At 39.1% G+C, this 23,433-nt stretch overlaps 1 protein-coding gene across 2 annotated transcripts; it reads right to left on the reverse strand.

Moving 5' to 3' along the window:
• Positions 1 to 2,153: 2,153 nt before the first annotated feature.
• Positions 2,154 to 23,152, reverse strand: LOC140932619 (fibroblast growth factor receptor-like 1). Of its 2 annotated transcripts, none has more exons than XM_073382134.1 (8): positions 23,058 to 23,152; positions 16,361 to 16,500; positions 12,812 to 13,105; positions 12,003 to 12,047; positions 11,408 to 11,482; positions 8,283 to 8,564; positions 7,039 to 7,428; positions 2,154 to 5,035 (listed from the first exon to the last, which is right to left on the reverse strand). In XM_073382134.1, exons 2-8 carry the CDS (start codon positions 16,428 to 16,430, stop codon positions 4,470 to 4,472), a joined length of 1,722 nt encoding a protein of 573 aa, XP_073238235.1. In that variant the 5' UTR covers positions 16,431 to 16,500; positions 23,058 to 23,152; the 3' UTR covers positions 2,154 to 4,469. The 2 variants fall into 2 exon arrangements, with proteins under 2 accessions (XP_073238235.1, XP_073238233.1); XM_073382132.1 differs by lacking the exon at positions 23,058 to 23,152 and adding an exon at positions 17,741 to 18,543.
• Between the last annotated feature and the right edge of the window lie 281 nt (positions 23,153 to 23,433).

Genomic DNA, 23,433 nt, shown 5'->3' on the forward strand with positions numbered 1-23,433 from the left:
GCGACGCAAATGCAAATGCAAACGTAAACGACGTTCACACGTCGAACGCAAATGCAAGGAAGCTAAAATACGCAGGCGCAGTCAAACACAGTCAAAATTTCTTTTTTCCAAGATGGCGGACGATAGTGAAGCTTTGGTCTTTTCGTGGTGTTTGTATACAGAATGCTCAAAGGACGAAGAAGATGTACCCAGAAGTACCTTATCTTTTGCATGCTGCATCTTTCCAAGCATTTTTTTTTTCTTTTCTTCGATTTATTTTTGAACAGTGCACAACTTTTATCATATAGCACTGGGTATCTCCTTACACTATCTGCCAATTTCTCGTCCGAGTGGAAGCCGCCATCCTTTTTTCAACTTCGCTGCCCCGTGGTGGCCTGGAAACGATGGAACGTCAAGAAGTTGTTTGTTTTGTATCTTTGCATTTGCATTTACTTTTGCGTTGCCTCGGTTTACACTGTGAAATGCAAACGCAAGCGCAAGAACATGAATATTTTTTCATTTCTTGCGTTTGCGTTTGCATTTGCGTTGATGTAGTTCACACGTACATTTCCTAGCGTAAATTTTTGCATTTTCGTTAATAATAATAATAATAATAATAATAATAATAATAATAATATATATATTTTTAATAATAATAATAATAATATACTTTATTAAACTCTTCTCAAATTGAAAATTAAGTACAAATTTAGTATAACTGTAGTTAAAAAAAGACTTCTTGGTGGTCTGGTGGTTTTCAATAGAGCAAATGTAAACAACTGTCTATAAACTAAAAAAAAAGAAAATTTCTATGTTCATCCCAATGATAAATATAATAATTATTAAATTTTACTATTTACAGATTCAAGAATATGAAATATTAAAATATATACCCTATGTACATTCTTCTTGTGTACGAAAGAGAATTGTCGTAAAATGACTATCTAAAGACTACTAATAACAATTATAAAAAGCATCAAAAAGTTAATAAAAAAAAATAAAAACTATTTAAAAATAATAATTCAAACTGATAAACAGTTACTACTTAAATTCTGGCTTGCGCACTTTCCGATGTAATGTCAATGTCAGATATATTGGCTGCTTTTCTCTTGCTCCTGGTTCCTCTGAGACACAGCAAGGCTGATCGTAGGATAATAATAATAATAATAATAATATTAGTATTAATATAGTTCAGATACTCTGAACATGATGATGCTATTTGGCAAACATTAATATTAATTAATATTAATATGGTTCAGATACTCTGAACATGATGATGCTATTTGGCAAACAACACCGACGAGACCAGCTTTAAGTGAACACATGTTATTTTGACTTCAGCAGCTACTCCAGGCGTAGTTTCCACCGAGCCCCATTTTTGTGCATAAGCTTTTCGATTTGTTAGTGTCCAAAATAAGCAAAGGTTACTAAACCCAGCCACAAGGAAGTTAGGTCTGGATGGAATAGGTGACCGCTTCCCCCTTGCCACCCAATTTTACTTTGGTCTGTGCGTAGGCAAGCAGCCTCGTGGCTGAAGGGAGCAAAATGCGGAAGGTGGAGCCGCGAGAGGAATGGAGAAAGGATTTAAAAAGACTAAGGTACGCTCAAGAGGTCACATTTTGTGTCAGGGTTCATACAAAAAATTGCAACCATTTTTCAAGGACTTTTCAAGGGCCACATTAGATTTTCAAGGATCACCTACTACGAATATAATTTCACAGATTGTACCAAAATGCACATTTCCAGTCTTCTTTTAAGGCTCTAAGGCTTGAACTGTTTGCTTCACCAACTTCTCTACATGTTTCAGTTCACTTCTCTTAAATTGATAGTTAATTATTGCATAAAACATTGAGCACTTTGTGTAAATAACCTTTAAATGCTCTGAGTTATGATTCATATTCTGTCTAGGACAACCAAAAATCATCAAAAACCACTTTCCAAGCCACTACATTCAAAGTTGAAGAAATTTCAAGGACTTGCACAGAAATTTAAGAATTCAAGGACTTTTCGACGACTTCCCCTAAAATTCAAGGACTTTAAAGACTGTGCGAACCCTGTGTGCGCGCATGAATCCATTGACCTGGGTTATTCAACTCTTATTCACTCAACACATCCTCCTCTACAAAGGGTACTGTACCTTAACCTTCGCCCTATTATATAGTACAACACTACTGTTATACAAAACAATAGTTCATATTTATTTCTTATTAAGGACCGTATTTTAACTTTATGTAAGGTCGGTGGCGCCAACGCCGTCTATTTCGATGCGCATGACTGAATATTGAAACTAACGTTAGTAGTCAGTGGGAGAAAATGACGTGGGAGTAACCTTCGTTGAGCTACGTACATTGAACGTAAAATAAGCGAGTTATCCTGCTCACTATGTTGACTGTTGACTACCTGAATGATTTTCCGATCAAAATATGTTGCCATATGAAGCTTGGTCAAGACAATACTTCGAACGAAGATAAGGTATGAAATTATAAGAGAATTATTTCAGATATAATAGTATTTTTTTTTCTAAAAGTAGAGTATGTATCAATGGAAATCCACTTAATGTGGCCTGGTTTTCCTTTAAGTTACAATATACAATAAAATCTTTAGATTCGAGGACGAGGACAACTATGAGGCCCGGGATTTGACTAAACGTTTTTTTCGCGTATTCTCAAAAAACTCGACACCCGGGAAAGCTTAATTGTACTTTTTTTTCACCAATAAGTTAGGTAATTCTTATTGAAAGAGGTTAAGCCTTCAACCCGAGCGCAAAATGATAAAACTTCTAACATTTGACAGCTTGTTTCCGCCACTGTGACATTCTCACTAAAACCCGTAAAAGAATGACGACGACTATCGCTTTTTTCCCGCCAAAATGACACTAGTTCACGCGCGCACTACTTAGCATCGAGATATCCCGTTCTCGTAGACGTCCTCGTCTTAGAATCTAAAGGTCTCTCATACTAACACATGAAAACTATTCAAACAGGTTGATTACAAGTAAAGTGACCTAAAGCCCGAAAACATCCAGCCGCCAGTTTAAGGTCATTGCGCATAAAGTTCTAGTATAGTTTACCCAAAACTCGATCTGTACCACGGAATGTAAAAACAGAAACCGCCACCTCTAGAATAATTTTTCAGCTACAACACAAAGTAAATTGGGTCGGAGCGGCGTAGTAATGTATTAACCAAGCAACAGCCACCTGGAAGACTACCTCGTTGCACTATAGTTTTGCAGGGTTACTTCTTGTGTTGTTGTTGTTTGCATGCCTGAAACACATAAGAAACTAAACTTCTGGCTACCGTAAATCTTCTACTTGGCCCCTTCGCTCTCTAATAAGCCCATCCTTTTCAGGGGAACAAAGTTAAGACGTTACTAACCGGGGCTAGATAACGTCTGCGCCGCAAGCTAAGGACAAGTGGGATACCGGCGCAAAACGTGGCAATACAGCAAACGTCGTGAATTAAATTTGCCTTAACCATGGCAGTAGCACGAGGTTTGTAACCAGGGCACGTCTGTTTTGCAAGGCAACGCCCAATCTCATCGCAGGGCAGTCGCGCGACTTGGTTTGAAACAGCTTGCTCTTGTCATGCCGAACTCAATTTATTTCGAGTTATTTACTTGTAAGAACCGCCTACTGGAAGCCTTGCTGTTTCGATATTTTGTGAATTTTGTACCGATGAATTACCTCCACATCTGCAACCACTGCCGTGTTATAGTCGTGCTACTGCCGGATCCCATTAATTTGAATTCGGCATGGTAGTAGCTCGAAGTCTGTAGTAGCGTTAATGAGACTAAGTACAAAGTGTTTAACATTTGATATTGTCTTACTCGTATTTTAAAATAAACAGCAAAATGTTGCATGCAAAAAACAAATATATTGCCACGCGGTATCTCCTGGAAGTAGACTATTTCAATCAATTTGAAATGAAACCTCATTCCTCTTCAAACAAGAGTGATGTAACTAAAACTCCGCTAACCTAGTCCAGAGTGGCTTTTACCTGGCAACTTTTTTGGCGCTACGAGACTGTTACGTGCTATTGATTTAAGCAGTTATTGATTGACTCTCTGCTTTATTCGTGTACTTATGATCAGGAATAGGCAAGTCGAAGAAAACCCTTATAAAATTAAATATCTAAACCAAACAATAACTGGCGGTTTGTACACTGAGTTGATAGAAAGTCTCTCTAAAACTTGAGCCAAAGGTCTCCGAGAAACCTTCACCATGGACTGCTTACCACTTAGTATTCTCATTTCTCACTTCCACTGTCAACAAGCCAACGCACGACAGTGTGGCCTTTGATGGTAACGTTCCTTTGTATCACTCAGAGGTATATAGAACGACGGCTACCGCAGCTTAGCTTATTCCGCGGGTATAACCTGGTGGTCACGTGTTTCTGACTCAAACAGAGTGGTGCTAATAACTGAGAGGGTGTCGAAATAGCTGGTTGTCCGAGAACCGTGTTTCCATTGTATCTGATAGCTGGAGCCTTTCTTACACCTTCAAACATTTCGTTTCGGATCCACTCGACTCACTAAGTTCAATTCCTTCCCTCTCAACGCGTTTGCGATGGTTAGTTCTGTTTGAGCGAATCCATGGGAGCTCCTGATGTACTACTAACCCGTCTAATGGCGGATCTGTTTCTAATGGAGAGTCTAACTTGTCTTGTGTCGTCCGCGGCGACGACTGTTCAGACTGACCCCTCGTTTCACTGGGACAGTCAAAATACACATTAAAACTAACATTTCTAGTTTCGTTCCTTCTGGGTGAGTAATACTGTAAAGATAAATCTGTATTTGGCTCGTTTTGAGGTGAAGATTGCTTGAATTGATGTGGTGTACAATAGTGTTTTCTTGTCATAAAATAACACCACACGATTGTCCCAATTAAAAGTATAAGAACCGCAATGGGGATACCAATAAGAACAGGCAAAGGAAATTCGTCTACCGTTGCTTCATCAAGCTTTTCTTGCCGAGCTTTGGCATCACTCGGTGCATTTGTTACGGTAAACCAAGTCAGTTCTGTACGATTCCGCTCTGTGCTGCCACCATTCTCCTCAACTGCAACAAAAACATTAGCATAAACATACGCCCAAAACAAAACTAACAAACAAACAAACAAACAAAACAGCTAAACATCAGATGGCCTAATTAATTAGAAAGCCCGTTGATTGCGCTTGATCTCAGGGTTTTGACTTCTGTGGAAGAATGTGTGATGTCTCGGAACGCTTACCATTTGTACGGAAATTTCGGTGAACATTTCCGACAAGTGGTACAGGTGTAACTTTTTTTCGTACTGAAAACAGTGATGGGATTGAAATATACCATTTACAAAATAACGGTCAGTTTTTCGCTTTCTCGCAAGAGGAAGCCTGGCACTGTTAATCCAAACAAATGGAACAGAAAATTTGGGTCTTTTCGGTAAAAGCAGGAAAAAAGTAATGGATCACTTTAGGTTTCTGGGAAACTGCCCACCTAACCCTCCCCTAAGCCAACATTTGCCCTAAGTGAGAAGTAAGTGTTAATGTTAGCATAGGGGAGAGGTAGCTGGTCAGTTTCCCAAAAACTTAAATTGATCCAAAGTAATATATGCTATCATGACCTTGGAAGGTATTATATTACCTTGACCGCTTACCAATTGAATGGAATTTCAATGGATTTTTTTGGACAAATGGAACTTCACTTTTTGTCACCCAGCCATTTCATCTGATCCGAAGTTTCGGATGCAGGTTTTCCTCGCTTCATTAAAGGGGCCAATTATGTCACGCTACTTGCAAAAGCTATGACTTTTTCTTGTCGATTGAACATAAAAAATTAATGGTCTAGTTTTGTTATTTGAGACTGTATTTAGACATTGAAACAGATTCCTGTCGACTGTTGCAAAGGATGAAAAGGATGGACATGGATTAAAACTTGAAAAAGTTGGGATCACGCTTTCGAGTTTTATTGCTATGTCTGCAAAAGTGGTCAAAAATGTTATTATGGTCTGTGCTTCCTGATGGAATTTACTTCTTAACTCTTCTTCTGCACTCTACAGGAGCATTTTGTGTATGGGTAAAATTCCATCATGCAAGTCTCTTTCCACGCTTGGTGATCGATCTTTTTATATGGCTGCCCCTAAATTATGGAACGATCTTCCCCTTTTTATGAGAAATATATCTTCAGTTAATGCTTTCAAGGAGACTCTTAAAACTCATTTATTTCAGAAGGCGTTTCCCAGCTAACTTATTGTTTTTATTCTTTTTTTATAAAGAAGGATTTGTAAATAGGATTTTAAAAGAATAATTAGTCATTGTTTTTAGAATTTTTTTTTAATTGGAATATGTACTAGGATTTTAGGATTTTGTTGAGTCAATGTAATGCGCAGACGAAAATTTCTTTCCCTCAACTGACATTTGCGCAATACAAATCCATAAATAATATATTATATTATTATATTAGAGGCAGTAACTAACAACAGCGCAGAATTGACCTAAGACACCAATATCCTTGTGACATGGCCCATAGCACGATTCATGAAAGCATAAGTAAAACAGAAGTACCGACCACCAAAACTTCAATCTCTTTCAGCTAGAATGCTATAGCTACAGTTGTGTTGTAGGAAGTTTGTTTACCATGGCGACGAGAATAAAACGTCATAAACGGCTTGGCATAGTACTATTACTTGATTCTGCCATCTTGGGCCGGCATAACTGTCCTCTCGGACATAGCCTGGTACTGGTAATTATGGACAAATCGCACAGAGATTTACGGGAATTGCGGTAAAAGGGCGTTAAGGTGCCGTTTCCCCGAAAACATTCTACCGGGATGAATTTTTCCGTTTTCGATACAAATGGTAAGCGCTCCTATTTTTCGAAAAATTTTCACCAGGATGCGGAACAGTTCAATTATTATTCTCACCGGAATTACGGGGTTTCCCATACAAATAGTAAGAGATTTCCATTGCCTTAAGTGAGACTCAAGATGATCAAGTTCTTGAAGAAACAATAATGTCACTGAGACACTGTTAAAATGTTTGCACTTATGACGATGACGCTTTGTAAGGATTTAAACACCGAGCTTACCTTGTCGCACACTGAGCATTGCGTGTGCGGAAACCCATCCAGCGGAATTACCCACCACGCATGTGTACTTAGCCTCATCTGCTAGTGTCACGTTGCGAATTAGAAAGTAATGAGTATAAACTTGACGGTTGCCAAGGTGTGGCTTGGGCGCCTTGCGAATCTCTTCATACTTTGGATTCCGAAAGTCAACAAATTCAAATGGATCCGGATTACTTGAACCGGCTTTAGGTGATTTCCATTTCAGAAGGTGAAACTTTGGATAGCTTCTGCCACGGGCCGAACACGCAAATGTGACGTTTCCACCAATCACCACCGTTTGATTCTTTAAAACTCCTTCTAGAATGACAGGTTTGGCTGCTGGTGGAAAACGGTTGGAGTCTCCAACACGATCTGCGATAGAAAACATCAGATAAATAAGCAAGACCAGGTCAGCTCAACAAATTTTCGCTACAATCATGTTCAAGAAGGCAAAACAAATTTACCCCTTCAACCCTTTCACCCTCAAAGGCAAATCGGTATGTTCCAAACGAATGGTAATCTAAGGTCATGGACAAAAGTCTTGGGACACTTTTGCACTTATGGGGCTGTTTTCAATTCACACATGCCTAACCCGTTCTCCCACCCCACAAATAACGTTGGACTGTATCAACCAATTTTTCAAGTTTCTAAATAGTGTAGGGTGGGGGAAGGGAGAACTGCAAGAAAATTTCGAAAAGGACGCACTGTTTTCTGAGGACACCCTAAAGTGACAGAAAATTTTGAATAATGCATTACTATCCCAAGGACTTTTGTCTAGGATTGCATGAACGATTTGCGACCATAGGGCTTCTCGGGGTGGTTTGGAGGGACAACGTGACTGTAAGCAAACATAGCGCACAACTGCTTTGTTCTAAACTACCACAAATAAACAAAACCTTGGTGTTTACAGTCAGGTATATCTTCTTAAGTCAAAATAACCTTGGCACCGTCTTTGGCGGGCGGCCCCTTGTTTGCTCTCATTCAGTTAGCAAAAACCACATGTATTGCATAACTAGATTGATGTTTACTACGAGACACTAGCGCGTGGGTATCACTAACTGAGGCGGACTTGGAAAGCAACTTTTCAAAGACCAGAAACGTTGGCTTGAAAGATCAAAATTGTTTGACCCAAATGATACACGCTAAGCTTCTTCAAAGTAAAAATGCGTGCATTACCGTTAAGTGGTGAATGAGGAAAGAATGGACAAAAAGGCTAAAAATCTTACCAACAACTTTGATATCGAAAGTCTTTACGCTGCTACCAAATGCATTTTTCACCAAGCAAGAGTAGGTTCCAGCGTTCTTAGAAGACAGGTGGCGAAAATGTAAGACCCAGCCATCGCGCTTTATGAACTTTCGATAACTTCTGTCCAGTCTCTTGCCATCCTTTTGCCAGGTGATGTTAAGAGGAGCTTCTCCATCTGCATGGCATTTAAGCCTGATCGGCGAACCAGCAGCATATTCAGAAGAACGATTCTTAGGGTTTGTGAACGTTGGTGGACGGCCGCCTGAAAAGTTAAACTGCGCTTAGTGATAATCAGGACTCGAAGAAAAAGGTGTATTTTAGTGCCTTATGGATGCAAAACACCTGTTTCGAGTTCCTATTAAAAGATAATGAAACGCGCGTGGATGGAAATTCCATGTAATGAGAGCACGCTTGACCTGGTTTACACCTACCAAGCCAGCACAAGCAAAAGTACACGGATTTTACACTTACAAAAGCGTAACACCAAGGCGCAGGATGATCAAATTTTGACGCTTCTTAAGATGGCGCAAAAACATTAAAAACACAAAAAACAAGAAAAACACGGGAATCCAGTGTGGCGATAAAGAGGCGTTTCGTGACCAGTGCTGTGTTTTTGTTCCCTTGCGACGTCTACGTTACAACGCGCTTTTGCTGTCGTCAGACCGCGCCTGGTGCTCGTGGATTTCTGGTGTTAATGCCTCTTCTTGCGCGGTCGCACTTACCACAAGCATATGCTTCCCGCCCTTGAAAACGGAGGTGTAACCTTATGCTTTCCTTTGTGTTTAGACTAACACGAGTTTCTCCTTTCACAAAGAAAGTGTTTGGGTTTATTTTCTGTAACGTAAAAATGTTTCAATGGATTACTCCAGAAAATATCCATACTACTGTATTGGAAGGTTTATTGGTTTAAACCCTCACTCCTTACCAACTCCCCTGGAAATTCTAGTTTAGGATTATGTGTCCTTTGAGATCCCCCCCGCCCCTCCCCTGCTCGCTCCTCGAAATTTCCAATGACAGGCCCGTAGCTAGTATGAGGCGAATCGAGGCTCTCGCCTTGGTTGAAATTTCCTGTTTTTTTTTTTTTCGCCTATGTATATAGTAGATTTAGTAGCAAGCAGCCACAATAATAACAAAAAAAGGTAAATGAATCTATTGAAACGCATTCTACGTTTTGAATTCCACGAAAAAGCTATACTACAATTTTAGAGCCCGCATGATAAAGTGCTAGTGGTTCTCTCTAAGTGAAACAAACTCAATTCTCAGGAGTTGCACGTGGCAGTCTTCTATTCGGTTCACTTCGAAAATGCAGCGTCAAATCGGCAGTTTTTTCACTCGAAATAACGACCCTGAAAGTAATCGCTGCCTCCATTACAATCCGATTAAAAAAGATAATTTACATGTCAAATATTTGATTGACAGCGCAGTGTTGGCTATTGTGAGAACCACAAATTCGATTGTAAAATTCGATTCTAGCGCAGAGTGCCCCGGATGGAAAATTTTTCTGGCTACGGGCCTGAATGACCTTCCATATCTTAGCTTGGTATGGATGTTTTGTGGAATCACACTTTGCGTCAAGGGTTGCAGTAGTGGTCTCTCTGTTTCATTGGGTAATACATTCAAGAACAGGGTCTGACAAATACACACTAAAAACTGAAACCGCTTTTCACCATTAAAAAGAGAAACTCGTATAGAACGTGAATTAACCAGCCAGAGCTCTCAGGTTATCGGTGTCACTTAAAGAAATGGAATGTTACAGCTGGATTGGGTGGTTCTCGTTTCCACTACTAATCATGCTCGGCTTATACTTTCATCTCAAGAGCGAGTTTAAAAAGGCACATTTTGCCCATTATTTCCGGAGTCCTAACGCTAACTAAGGAGCCCGAAGACTTCTAGGCACTCGATTAAATTGAGTATGATGACAATTTTGGGCTAAGCAGGATTTCAATTTCTTAAAATGACAAACGGAAATAAACAGGAGTCATTGAGAGTCCGTAAGGCCAAAACTTAAAGGTTTTTCTAGTCATTTAAGCAGCAGCACTACAGTTCTTCCAAATCGTACACCTTCTGTCTATTACCAGTTTAAAACAATTATTGGATGAGGATTTTGTGATATCCGCAATAATCAAGGTTGAGGTGGGTGTTTTTTGCCGAGGCCGAAATCCAAGTGCTGATAAACTAAGCGAGACCTTGATCATTCTGGATATCACGAAAAACCGAATCTAAAAATTGTTTGATTATGCTTTGTTTTGAAGAAAATATCGACACAAACACCCTCGCACGGAATTGTGCTTGGAAATCATGCATTACGGGCGCAACTTACAGACTAGCCAGTTATCTGCCAGCCCTGTACCCGAGGATGCGCAGAGGTCAAAAATTAATTGTACGCCTTTAGCAAACAAGAAAACAGATAAGGCAGACAATGAGTACAATATATGATGATGACGATCATAATAACAATAATAATAATAATAATAATAATAATAATAATAATAATAATAATAATAATAATAATAATAATAATAATAATAATAATAAACTGGGTGAAGAGAACGGAATTTCCAAACCAGGGAAACAACACACAACACTTGGGCGCTATAACATGCTCAAGGGCTTAAAATTTAATATCTGATCGAAGTATGTTACCCCCACCGCGCGTCCGAAGACGATTACTTACGATGAAACTAAACAGGTATGGACCTTTCCCGCATTCCACTCCAGCGAGCCACACTGTGAAAAGAGGTCGAAGATAGCCTGTCCGCAGACCTTCCATTTTCTATTTAGAGATCGTTGAGCGCGGGTATGAAATTAAAACCGCGGGGGAATCGAATTATTGGCCACAAGCACAACAGAGTGAGGGTGGGTTAATGAGCGTTCTCTTGCTCCGCACTTGCTAAATTACTCGCAAAGAATGAAAGGTGGACAGGCAAGGTCGAATCTTGGATGAATAATTTCCTAAACAAAAAACTGTATTTGTCATCCCAAGCCTCGAGATGGTGCCTTTGCTCACACGAATGCGCGGAAAGGTCTATGGCGAAAAGACCTAAATTGAATATGACAGATATTAAGTAATATTCAGGATTAAAGGAATGGAATCCGGCAACAAACCTATTAATGGCCATTTTGAAGGCTTTGGTGGTTTCTCGGTACTTCTGCTAACAAACCTTGGGCTTGAGCTCAAACCTGTCGGAAAAAAAGGGACACAGCCAAATGGTTAAATTCGTAATTAAGAAAAGTAAAATGTAGTAAAATTTTTATTCTTTCCTAAAAGACAATTAACTGTTGGTAAGTAACGTCTTTTTGTACCTTTCCTTCTGCATTTTAGTTAAACTGGGTTAAATAGGGCTCTGTTCTTAAAGAAACTATATAGAGATGGAGTCAGTGTGTGTAAGAATTAAACGGAAAACAGTGGCAGGTGCAAAGAATAACAAGGGAAAGATTAACGGATCTACAGTGATTTTTATTACCCAAAAATAGGAGTCTTTGGGCGCTTACTACTTACACACACAACCCGGGTGCATTTGGAAAACCCGCTGCAAAGTATAGCCAAATCAGCTGAACAAACTGAAAAGAGCACAAAAATTGTATCGCCTCAAGTCACAGCCCAAATACAAACGGAATGGCGCGAAAATTTGATTTCCCAACCGGAAATTCCGGTTTTTCCATGTAAATAGTATAAGTATCCTTTGTATCTGGTTTTTACCTGTAGTTGAGGTTGTCGTTTGTGTCGGAACTCTGTTGTTTGAAGCTGTGAATAAATCAAATTAGCCACAAGAAGTTAAGTAGCTTTAGGGTTTGATGCACACACCTCTTATCTTGAGATGACCAGGGTGGCTTGAGAAGGTCAGTGTCAGGAAATTCAAGCCACTAAGCTAATTAGGACGAGGGTCGATGTATCCACCTGGTTAAAGTTTAAGGTCGCATCGCGCAGATCACTTTCACGAAGAGGGGTCGAAGATCATTCGACGAATTTGAATGATATTGCAATAAAATTAACTAGAGTAAACTCTGAAACACCGTCTCTTTAAGCGTTTTATACTTAAAATCTACAGCAATGCCCAATCAATTTCTAAGTGTCTTGTCCCTATATTTCCCGCGAAACAACGAGAACTCTATATTTTTGGTATCGCGCCGTGAATTTGAGGGGATTTAGAGTCCAAACGCTTTTCCAATCTATTGATTCATTTCATTGCCTGGTAACGTTAAGCTGTTGGCCTTATATCCTTTATCCTTCCTTATCAATTCAAAGGGGGCGTGAGAAGAGCCCTTACGAAAAAAAACAGTGTACATGGACCCGAGTGAAGTTGTTTGCCTTTCTCCAGTTCCGTTGGGAAGGCACTAGTTAGGACGAGGATGACTATGACCATTAGATTTGACTTGTTAAAAGTTCAAGAGAAACCTTGGGGACAGAAGAAAGTGGCCGTTGTGTAGAGGTGGCCGCGTTAGTGGAGGTTCGACTGTACTTATGTGCCCTGCTACAGTAAATCAATAGTCCTTTGCGAAACTGCTTACCTTGAACTACAAGCCTTATTTGTCGTCTTATTTCCCCGTAAGGATTGTAAGCTGTACAATAGTACGTTCCCTGGTCTGCAAGCTTCACCCTCGTGATTTTCAGGAATTTTCCCATCTTCATCTTAAATCTCGGGAATTTTTCAGTGATAACGACGTTTGTTGGTTTTATCCAGGCTGTAAGTGTTCTGTTAACCAAAGACCCTTTTGTACCGGAAACCTTGCACCATAGCTTGACTGTTCTTCCCTCTCTAACGGTGTATTCAGGCTTTATTGTCCCAATTATTACCGGAGGATCTGAAATTAAGGGCAGATAATGCGAATTCTGAGTGTCGTAGCGCTACCTTTATCGATAGGGACTTTAAGATGCCACAACGCGTGTGACGCGACCACAACGAGAACTTCAAAAAAGTAATAGGTTGAATCAGCAAACAAGAAACTCTGAACGTGCATCACGTTTTTTTGTAAATTTCATTACCGTCACTGCAAGACTAGGACGTGTAAAATGCCTAATTTCACTTTTTATAGAGGATGTAAACAAGCAACGACTAAATTTTCCTTCTCTTTCTGAACTTGAATATGGTTCTTAGAAATTCGGCTCAAAAAGAGTTCGCTTGCATTTGACAAAGGTAATGAGTTGGAGTAATCGGGGTAGAGATTGAAAGAAGGTAAATTCACTATTTAAGCGACGTTTTCGCGGCCGTCGCCGTCTTGGAATCTTCAATTCCCTAAGTACTTTTTAATACATACATTCAAGCGAAACAGAAACGAGTTAGTTTTGAAGGAGCTATCACGATTTTATGGTCTCACTTTGAAACACTAACAACACATTCGTATCGAAGAAGAACTTGAAATTATGGCCCAGATTTATTTAAACCTATCCTATACTTCAACTATAAGAGTCTTTGGCTCTTGATATTTAAGATGTAAATGAGGATTGCTATTTGAAAAAGGAATTGGACTCCTCTGTTGTCAGAAAAAAAATTTATCAAAAACCGATCACGTGTTGTTCTCTCCTTCATATAATCATTTGATATCTTTCTTTTAGAGTACCACGTATTACAAAAACGATCTCTCAGATCTAAGAGTTTTTCACTTTTTCGAAACGAAACCTGTATTATTAAGCCGACCCTGCGCCAGACAAACGGAACTGGGAATGGGAAAACTTGGCCGACAATCGTTTTTTAGAAGGCACGAGAAGCTACTCTATGCTTAGAGAGCAATATCCTAAAAGATTCAGTTTTCATCTGTCTGCTTCATTGGGATTTGAAACGTTGCCCATGTCAATAGTGAAGCGCCAATTTAGCACATGCATCGCAAGGGAAAAAGACTCAAAACTCCGTAGCGAACGGATTTTCAGAGTTCTAAAGATAAAAAAAATAGAAAAGCCTATGAATGTTTCTCGAAAACAATATCAAAAATGGTCAACAATGAATTTAATTAAGAGTTGTGAAAGATAAAAGCATTTAGACATAATTGCTTTCCACAATGACCTTAGGGCAGCAGCAAAGTTGGGGGCAGGGAGGTAATTGATCTACAGCTTTTATGTTTAAAAGCAATCATATCGAATCACAATAGAAGAAGTATTAACTCAGTGATCATCAACTGTAGTTGTTTGAGTGACGGTACAGTGATGTTATTTCTGTTACTTGTAGCAATGCCATAAAAAGAAGCATCACTAGTATCAGTTATAAGAAAGCTAAACCAATTTTAATGGTTTGAACTCTTCGACCAACTTTTTACAGAGAATAAATCTAATGAATGTTTTGTCGGATCTCATACAACGGAACTCTGTTTCAAAGCACAAACAGTGGGATACTAAGACGAGGTACAAGCAAACGGGTCGAGCTGGCCTCCATGTCAAAAAAAAAAAAAAATTCGATGTCGGTAACAAAATTTTAGCAGTCACTTGAAAGTAATAAAAACTTGAATTAGGATTTAAAGAGCAGCGAATAAGTATAGGTAACCACGACGCGTATTAAAATACTTGAAAGCCACGAAAGGTTTACACGCCTGAGAGATTATCTGCTCTGTCAAAGAGTCAGCGCTTCAAACCCTCACTGAAACACAACCTGAAGACAACGGGATTATTGTCCAATTTACTACCAAAACAGTATCAATGAAACAGACTGTCAGAAATATGCGCATGAGTACTTTTAAAAAGAAGTTGAAAAAGAAAACATTTTTCATAAGAAAAGCAACGTTGTTAAAATGTTTGTTACCGCTTCTCAGCGTGACGCAAAATAGCAAAGGGGCTTTCAGTTTCAAGAGTTTCAAAACAGCTCAGTTATCTAATCCAAACTTCAAAATATGGTTTCATATTGGAAGCAATCAAAAGAGGGCTCTTTCGTTTCATTTGATGGAACAAAGGGGAAAACGGAAACTAAGATTCCATACATACACAATATTTTTGAAGTGTCATCCCCAGCCGTGGGTAGACGAAATAAAAAATTAACCTTGGCAGTAAACAGAATCCAAAGTTTTGTCTTATAAAAACAACAAGAAAGAGACTCAGTTCAAAACAATGACCTGTAGGCGAATTTGAATTCAAAAGGTGCGCGTTTTTCAGGGCAAATGAGTGCAATTTGTGTTATCGGGACTATTTTTTTTTTTAATAAAATATCAACTGAAATAATTCTTTGGCCAACCGTCAAGGAAAGAAACCGTTTGGCTGTTATAAAATAACAAAAAAAAAGAGAAATGAAATCGTAGCAATTAGTTGTATAGTCATGGAGTAATCTGTGTTCAGGTTAAGAGTTCCAGTACTGAATGTGCATAAAAGAAGGCTATTTAAAGTAACAATCGACTGGTACGCCCACCCTGAACGTTTGAGCTATATGAAATAGATTCAAAAACAATTAGCAATCTGCCCCGACACCCAGGGTGTTTAAGGTGCAAATTGGATTGCAAAGCGAAGATTCCACTTCTGTTTCATCTTCAATAAATCCTCACGCGCATGTTTTCCAGTTGAACTCCAACTTGATGTTTCTAAATGTTTTTTCCCTCCCGAACAAATTGCAAATTTAATAGCTGGTACTTAACAGTACAACACTTCTTATCGCAATGCTTATCAGCCGTGTTAAGTTAAGTATGATCTTGACTGGGACAATAATAACAAATGTTAACTTTATTGCATGCTTGTAACTTCATAAATCATCATTTTTGTGTTTTCTTGATGGCAACGTGGCTTGACAGCAACAACTAACGAGTCAGAAATTGAAGGGAAAACTAGTGGATTAAATTATGTTATCTGTCCTCCCATTTGGTCGCTAATTAACAGAATTCCACAGAGAGAAATTAGCCTCTGTTACGTGTTTCCGATTTAATTGTGCGATAGGGTAACCCCTTCCAGTACAAGTTAACTTTTAACAAAAGCTGAAGCAACTACCTACAAAAAAGGTAACCAAAGTAGAGCTTGCACGCCATCAGTCGATCAACCTTACTTACTAATAAATGAAAGGCGAGCACTAGAAAAAAGCATCCGCTTACTGGTTAACGTCACAACGTGTATAAAATTCTCTTAATATAGTTGGTGGTTTAAAAATTGCATACCTTGACAATGAACAGCCATAAAAAGGAATACAAAAACAAATTCCAGGGAGACAGTCTTGATAAGTAACATTCTTCCAAAAAGGAGGTTTCTGTCGGCCGTCAAGCAAAGCTGCGGTCCGTCTCAGATGAAACTCTGTTGACTGATAAAGAACAAAGAAACAAAGTTGGTTTAAAATATACAGTTATGGCTGAGTAGAGATATCGCTCGCTTCACTGACGACACTGATCGTTCTCACAGCTGGGCGTATGCAGCAAGGCATATTCGTCAACTGAGAATAGGTAACATTTCGGTCCAATGAACCCTGCCAATTAAGTCATACCAAAGAGAAATTTAACATTTGTTTTCGCAAGGTCAGATCAATAGCACGGCTTAGCATATTATACCACCTGGATGCGGTCGCATATTTTCATGGAAGCAAGAGATCGACCGTCCTTTTCCAAATTTATTAATTTAATCAGAGCTACAAATGAGTATTTGAACAAATGATTAAAGCTCCATGAGCTTTTTCATTATAAACGCTTGCTCAGATAATACGGCTCAAAATTCTACAGAGAAGAAATCTAAAACCATTTTGCTAGGGAATTTATACTCTATTTTCAAAACGCCGATGAAATTAATCCTGTTTCCTGAAAAAAAGATTCGCGTTGAAAGAGAAAGTTAACTGTAGTTCCCATCAATTTCTGCATGCAAACCATTTTCCTTGCTAATAGTTTCAAGGTTTGTTCCGCTTTCGGTTGGCCAACAGGTACACAATAACTTTAGCCTCCAGAATGAGGAAATTCTGACAAATACAAAGCATGTAAGATGTAATTCAATGACAGGACGGAGGCCAGTGTAATAAATCAAGTTAACCCATGCTTTCAACATGGCCTAATAGGTCACAGATTGCATGGAAATGCAAACCTCCACGGTGTCTGAATGCCGAAGTCGTAAGACAAGGAATGAGAAAAAAAATACATTGCAACTTCAAAGCAAATGTTATCGTTGTAAATTAGAGAAGCTTAACTCAGATATATTGCATATTTGTAACATTAACAACAAGTGCTTGGTCGGTAATCAAGGAATGCCATCAATCATAAGTACATGACTTCATGGCACTTTCGAAAAGCTCTCACATATACACATGAAAAATGTCCTGATGAAATTCTGACTTGTATTTAGTCATGCTAAGCACTCTCGCTCGGTTGGAACACACTTTCACCTGCACAGCTGAGCAACTTCAAGCGATCCTTAAGAAAGTATCGGGCAACTGATGCATACAAAGCGCCGGCGCTCGACTACAAATTCGAGCTGCGCTTTATGTGTTATTTAGCCGACTCCTCACACAGTACCGCCTGCAGCACGGAAATCCGTATCAAGCAAATAGCGTTAATACTCACTCGGTCGCCTGCAAAGAGTTCTTGAGTCAACTGTTAGAGCTAAAATAAAAGGTCTTGTCCCCCAGGTTTGCACTTCTCGATCGCAGACAGGAGCACATCTTGCTCGCTACTCAAAGGCAGTGCACACGCCAATCATTTCGACAATTACTGTCTGTCAAGTTACCGATTACAACACAAAGATAACCTATTGTTCTCAAATTGTTCCTTTATCCAACGTGTTTTCCCTCCCTACACTTCTCTTTCCTTGCGTTCTTGGATACAGTGTGTAAATAAACAAGGAGAGCGGTTTAATGAGACTTCGAGCATCGACGCAAATGAAAAGATCCAGCAGAGAGATTCTGAAGCATTCGTGGCCACATATTGAGTGGTGGTCTAAATGTCACATAGACAGCGGAAGCCTCATACACGGCCGACCAATATCGCTCAGCCTTTCCACTGCTAGTCTGGAGGTCAGATCAGATGCCGAATAGCTGATGTGGCGAAAATGAATTACATAAAGAGAACATGCATCGATAACGAAAGTGTCGATCGCACGGATTAGCGTGAGTAGAATTTTCCACCAAGCAATTGAGCGGTGCGTCAAAATGTAAAATGAGCCATTGTTGACTGTAATCGAATCCGCTAGAATTTTTCTGTTCGTGTATACGCAAATATTTGATGTGAATTAGAAAATACTTAGACAGTCTACAGCCAATCAGGTGCAGCTAAAACCAGGTGCGAATTTATTAACGTAATTACAAATGTCCACAACGAGCAAATCGCTTTCTCTGAGGTACCGCACTCGCACAGCGATAAACATCGCGCCGATTTTTATCGCGACACAGTTGAAGATTACTATGATATTATCAACACAATTTTGAAAGGTTCAGCCCCCCAAAATTCAAAGGACATGTTCAAAACTCGTTCATTGGCAAGTTGGTCATTTAGCTTGACGTTATTTCATTTAGAATTGTTAGCGAGGCGGGGGTGGGTCTAAACAAGTGATCAACTTCAAACGGGTTTATTGCGCTTTAAAATTTGTACATCACGGGTTGCCCTTTTTTTTTCATCGAAGCGCAGTAATCTCTTTCCTTTTTCAGAATGTTGTTTTTCGGCCTAGGCTGAACATTCTTATTTTTCTGCCGATTTTAGGATAAAAATACTCTTGTATGATTCCCCGTTTTAGAATTTATGGGGGTACCGTATCACAGAACAGATCTGCAGGGTTTTTTCGCATTGTTGGCGTCTTTTGCCGTTCAGAGAAAGGAATAATTATTTTTTTACCGTTAAGTTAAAACCATATACATTGCCAGTGATTGCATTGTATTTACAAATTTTCAACGCACAAAATTATACCCTTTTCAAAATCTCTCAGCCTCGGGTTTATTCTTAAAATATTCTTAAAATTTCGCAAATTTCAGCCTGTATATTCTTATAAAATATATTCTTGTTAAAAAGAAAAAAGAGTATTAACTCATGACTGGCTCAGTAAAATTTTAAGGTAACACACAGAAAGAAATGACCAAATTACGAATCATTGAAAGCTGTGTTAGATTAGAAATGAATAAAACTGAATGTAATACCAAAACTACGAAAACACTCATTTTAGTCTTCGATCTCAAAAAGGAATATTCAATAACGAACCCCGTATGAACCCCAAAGGGACTCCCATAATAAAAAAAGTGACGGAAATACTCGTCGTCTTGCTAAGGGGGTAAATTGCAGATTTTTTTCTCACTCAGGGCGTTTGTCACTATATTTTGCTCATTCAGATATCGCTTAGGGCTGTGCGTAAGGAAATTTACGAAAAAATGTCGTGACACTGACCGCACAGAAATCTCATTTAGAGTCAGTTTAAGCTGGAGCCACACCTAAATTAGTCTCCTTCGCAGCCGTTATTAGGGTCGTCACGCAACGCTCCTCTCCACTAACGGCCGTTAGTAGGTATGAGCATTGCGTGACGACCCTTATAAGGGCTGCGAAGGAGACTACACCTAAATTGGTCTCCCTTGGGGGTTTAATTCTAATTTTCCGACGGGTATACTGGAAGCCTTCCGCCCCCAGGTATGAACCCAGTCTATTTCTCAGAAACTCTCGTGACATGCTTCACATTTTTTCCCTGCGTAGCATTTCTCCAAGCCTTAGCTGCCACACAGAGCTTGCATTGTGAGCGCTAGAGCGATTCTACTTTGTAAACTGTGACCAGGCAGACTTTCTCCCTAAAAATCAGATTTTTCATCTGCGTGAGAAGCCATAGGAACAGTTAATAGATAGTTTACGCATCACTTATACGGCAAACGTCAGATTCAAGTCGAGAATTTTTCAAAATAGAAAATGAGCAGATAAAAACAGCTCAAAACAATTCTTATGGGTAAAAAATTGCGTGAAACTACTCATTTATGTGTTGAAATAACGAACAGTAAACGACATCTTAAGGGGAAACTTAGCCACATAGTACAAATTCGCGTTTGCCGTCTGAGACGTAAGCGTGATGCTTAACCTCTCTAACAATAAAGATGCTATGTCGCGGTATTGCTCGAATCAATTAACTAAAAATAATCATTATGGTCCAAATTTGTTATTCAAGACTATATTTAGTCCTTGAACTGTTTCCTGTCGTCTGTTGCAAAGGATGCCAAGGGTGGACATAGACTACAACTTGAATAACTTGCTTTTCAATGCTATCCCTGCAGTAATCACCACAAAATATATGGTATAAAGCGCTCCCTGATGAAATTTTGAGTGATATCTCCCTCATAACTGTACAAAAGCATTTTATGTATGGGAAAAGGCTCTAAGTAATGACTGCAGCTCAGAATTCAGGGGCACCCAACGTCAATTTTTGGAAAATATCTGTTCGAAAGATGTTCTGACATCTAGAATTTTCGGAACATTTGTTGTAAAATTCAATTCTTGCTTGCCTGCCTGTCCTAGGATTTTCGCACATCTAAAAAATGGTATAATGGTATAATAGCCCATTTTTAACGGATTTTACCCTAAAAAGGTCACCTAGAATTTTCGGGAGCCTATTTTCTGGCTGAAATGTTCGAAAAGGTAAGTTTTGATCGCTATAATTTTCGGATCACTAGACTTTCAGCTAGGAAATCCGAACAGATGAAAAATTTTTAGAGGATCAAAAATATGCCTATATCTAAATACTAAAATACGTTCAACAATGCTATGTTTAAGTGGTTTTGAACTATATTCTCATTGGATGCCCCTGAGAACTGATCCTGCAAAGTAAGCTCATGTGTGAAAAGATAAGGCAAAGACAACGAAGAGAGAAAACACAGGGAAAAAGGTAGGGAGGAATGGGATAGTAAAGGTGGGAGAAGGGGCGTAGGAGCCGATTGGGTAACCGACACCTGGAGAGTCCTATTCCCCCTTGCTTGATCCCTTTTTAGCGTTATACACCACTTATTTACCGACAGTGAGGTCATTACAATACATCAAGGCCTCGGTCTGAGATTTCCTTGTAATGACCGAACGGACGAGGTTAATAAGTTTTTTTATTATATGGCCTTTTCATTACCGACCTGAGCCATGCGATCAATTAAAACCAACAACTGATCAGCGGATAACTTTCAAAAACACGTCGCTTTAATGAGTTGTACGCTTGAGCCCGCAAATCAGTCAGGTGCACTGGTCAGCGGATGCTGTTTTTCATAGCTGTCAATATCCCTTATGCATGATCACGTCAGACGAGTAAATTTCACCACCAAGCCTAGTGCCGAGTGAGTATTGTAGACCTTGGTAGAAGCTGCTCGTAAGGTGTTTTATGACCCAGCATCGTTTGTGAACTATTTTTTTTGCATTTGCACTTTTTGTGCGTGGGTGTTCTTTTCAATTCTACCGCATTGGGAATTCATTTCTGTGAAACTCTGCCCGGGACTCGCTAATTTTTAATTTCATAACGAGTCTTGGTGGTGAAATTTGCTTGTGTGACGTAAAACATGCATAAGGGCTATTAACCATAACATAGATGTCCATGAGAAAATCCAGTATCAAGTGAAACATCTTATAATGCCCGGTCATTACAAGAAAACAGCCAATCAGAGCTCACGGACTATTGTAGCAATAGAATAAAACTAGATAACCAAGAGGAAGGTCTTGTTAACAGGCTAGGTAACATTTTCGAGAAAAAAATAGATAGGAGGTGAGATCTTTTGTTCTCCAACATAGGCCACACACCAAATGGCAGACTTCTTCATGGTTTTTAAGCATGCAGTTGTTTGTAAGGAAAAGTACATCCATTACTCCCAAAACAAAGTTCTCTCCTCACGTTCTTTAAGTTCTTAATATTTCGTTTTACTTTCTTTCACGTTTCCTTTCTCTCTGTTTCCTTCCGGTGAGTTTTTCACTCACTCTATTTCTCTTCCTTCTCTCCCTCTCTCCCTTTCTGTTTCAGTGTGTACAACTCAGAACTTATCGTGTCACTGAAATATCGCCCATTTGCCAAAAAAATAAAATTAAACTAAAGGACTTATGAAAGCATTGCCATCACCGACTCTCCTAATTTTAAGTCAGTGAAGAATCTTACTTGACACTTAAATACAAATCTTGGTTTAAGCAACAATCTGGCGCACTCGATTGATTTATTACTTCACTTCAAAAATGCAAAATAGTTCACGTACAAGCCAAATTAAATTTGTACAGTGATCAGTTTTAAGACGAGATGAATTTTGATCAATGATTTTTCCTGGTGTTCATTCGACAACTAAAGAACTGATTATATCCAGCTGTCGACAGGTGATTCGAACTCGATCGATTAATATACGCCCGATACAATAAGTTCTTCATAGAGGAGCAACATAATGACGCAACGGGCAATAAACTGAAAATACTCAGACACTTTGAATTTCTGTTCCTTTTTTGTTATTACTTTTTGATTATAAAAAGGCACTCATAATTAACCAGCTAACAATTTACAGTTGCTGAATCCCGAAAGCACGCCTAGAAACAACCTCTATAAACAAGCAACTGATTTGTTGTCGTTTCGCAGTCCCTTGGTGGGAAGAAAAACACCACCCTACGCTAACTGGCGCTGTGCGGCCATCTTTTTTTAACGTTAACGGGTGAATAAATACAACTAAACAGGTCCCAGTAATCAGTCAGTTCACCGGATATATTAATCCAAGTTTCTGGCAATTGCTACAGTGATCGCTGGATTAAGCGGTATATATAAGAATGGTTGGTTTCAACACATCTTTAATAGCCTGTAGCAACAAAGAGTTCCATTGAGTAGCTGTAAGAGGATTTGGTACTCGCTTTGATCATTCGTTGAATTCTCATTAAAAGAAATCGAGGTAATCAATGAATAAATATTCGTTCAACTTACTTCTTTTTCCTTGGAATACAAGACGTTTTTATGCCAACTATTCAAGGACTCATCCTCCAGTTCTTATTTCGTAGCGTGCTTTGCAGCGGTACAGAACATTGTTATGATTAGAAACTAGCACACTTTCCATTAGTAAAATAAACAGTGCATAATTTATTTGACGGAAAGTAAGTACTTAGAAAAATGCTCTCTGACCTTTTCCCAAATACTAAACGATCCAAAGAATATTTTGCAAAAACGTAGGACATAACAATTCCCCCTAAAAACTTTGTGATGTGAGTGCAGCATCGTCAAAGTGATTCAGACTTCTGTAGGAGGCAAAATTAGACTCATTACTAGTGTGTATAGGGAAGAATGGGCTTTCGTGAATGACAGA

Source organism: Porites lutea, chromosome 4 (assembly GCF_958299795.1).
Source record: "Porites lutea chromosome 4, jaPorLute2.1, whole genome shotgun sequence".
Taxonomy (NCBI): Eukaryota; Metazoa; Cnidaria; class Anthozoa; order Scleractinia; family Poritidae; genus Porites; species Porites lutea.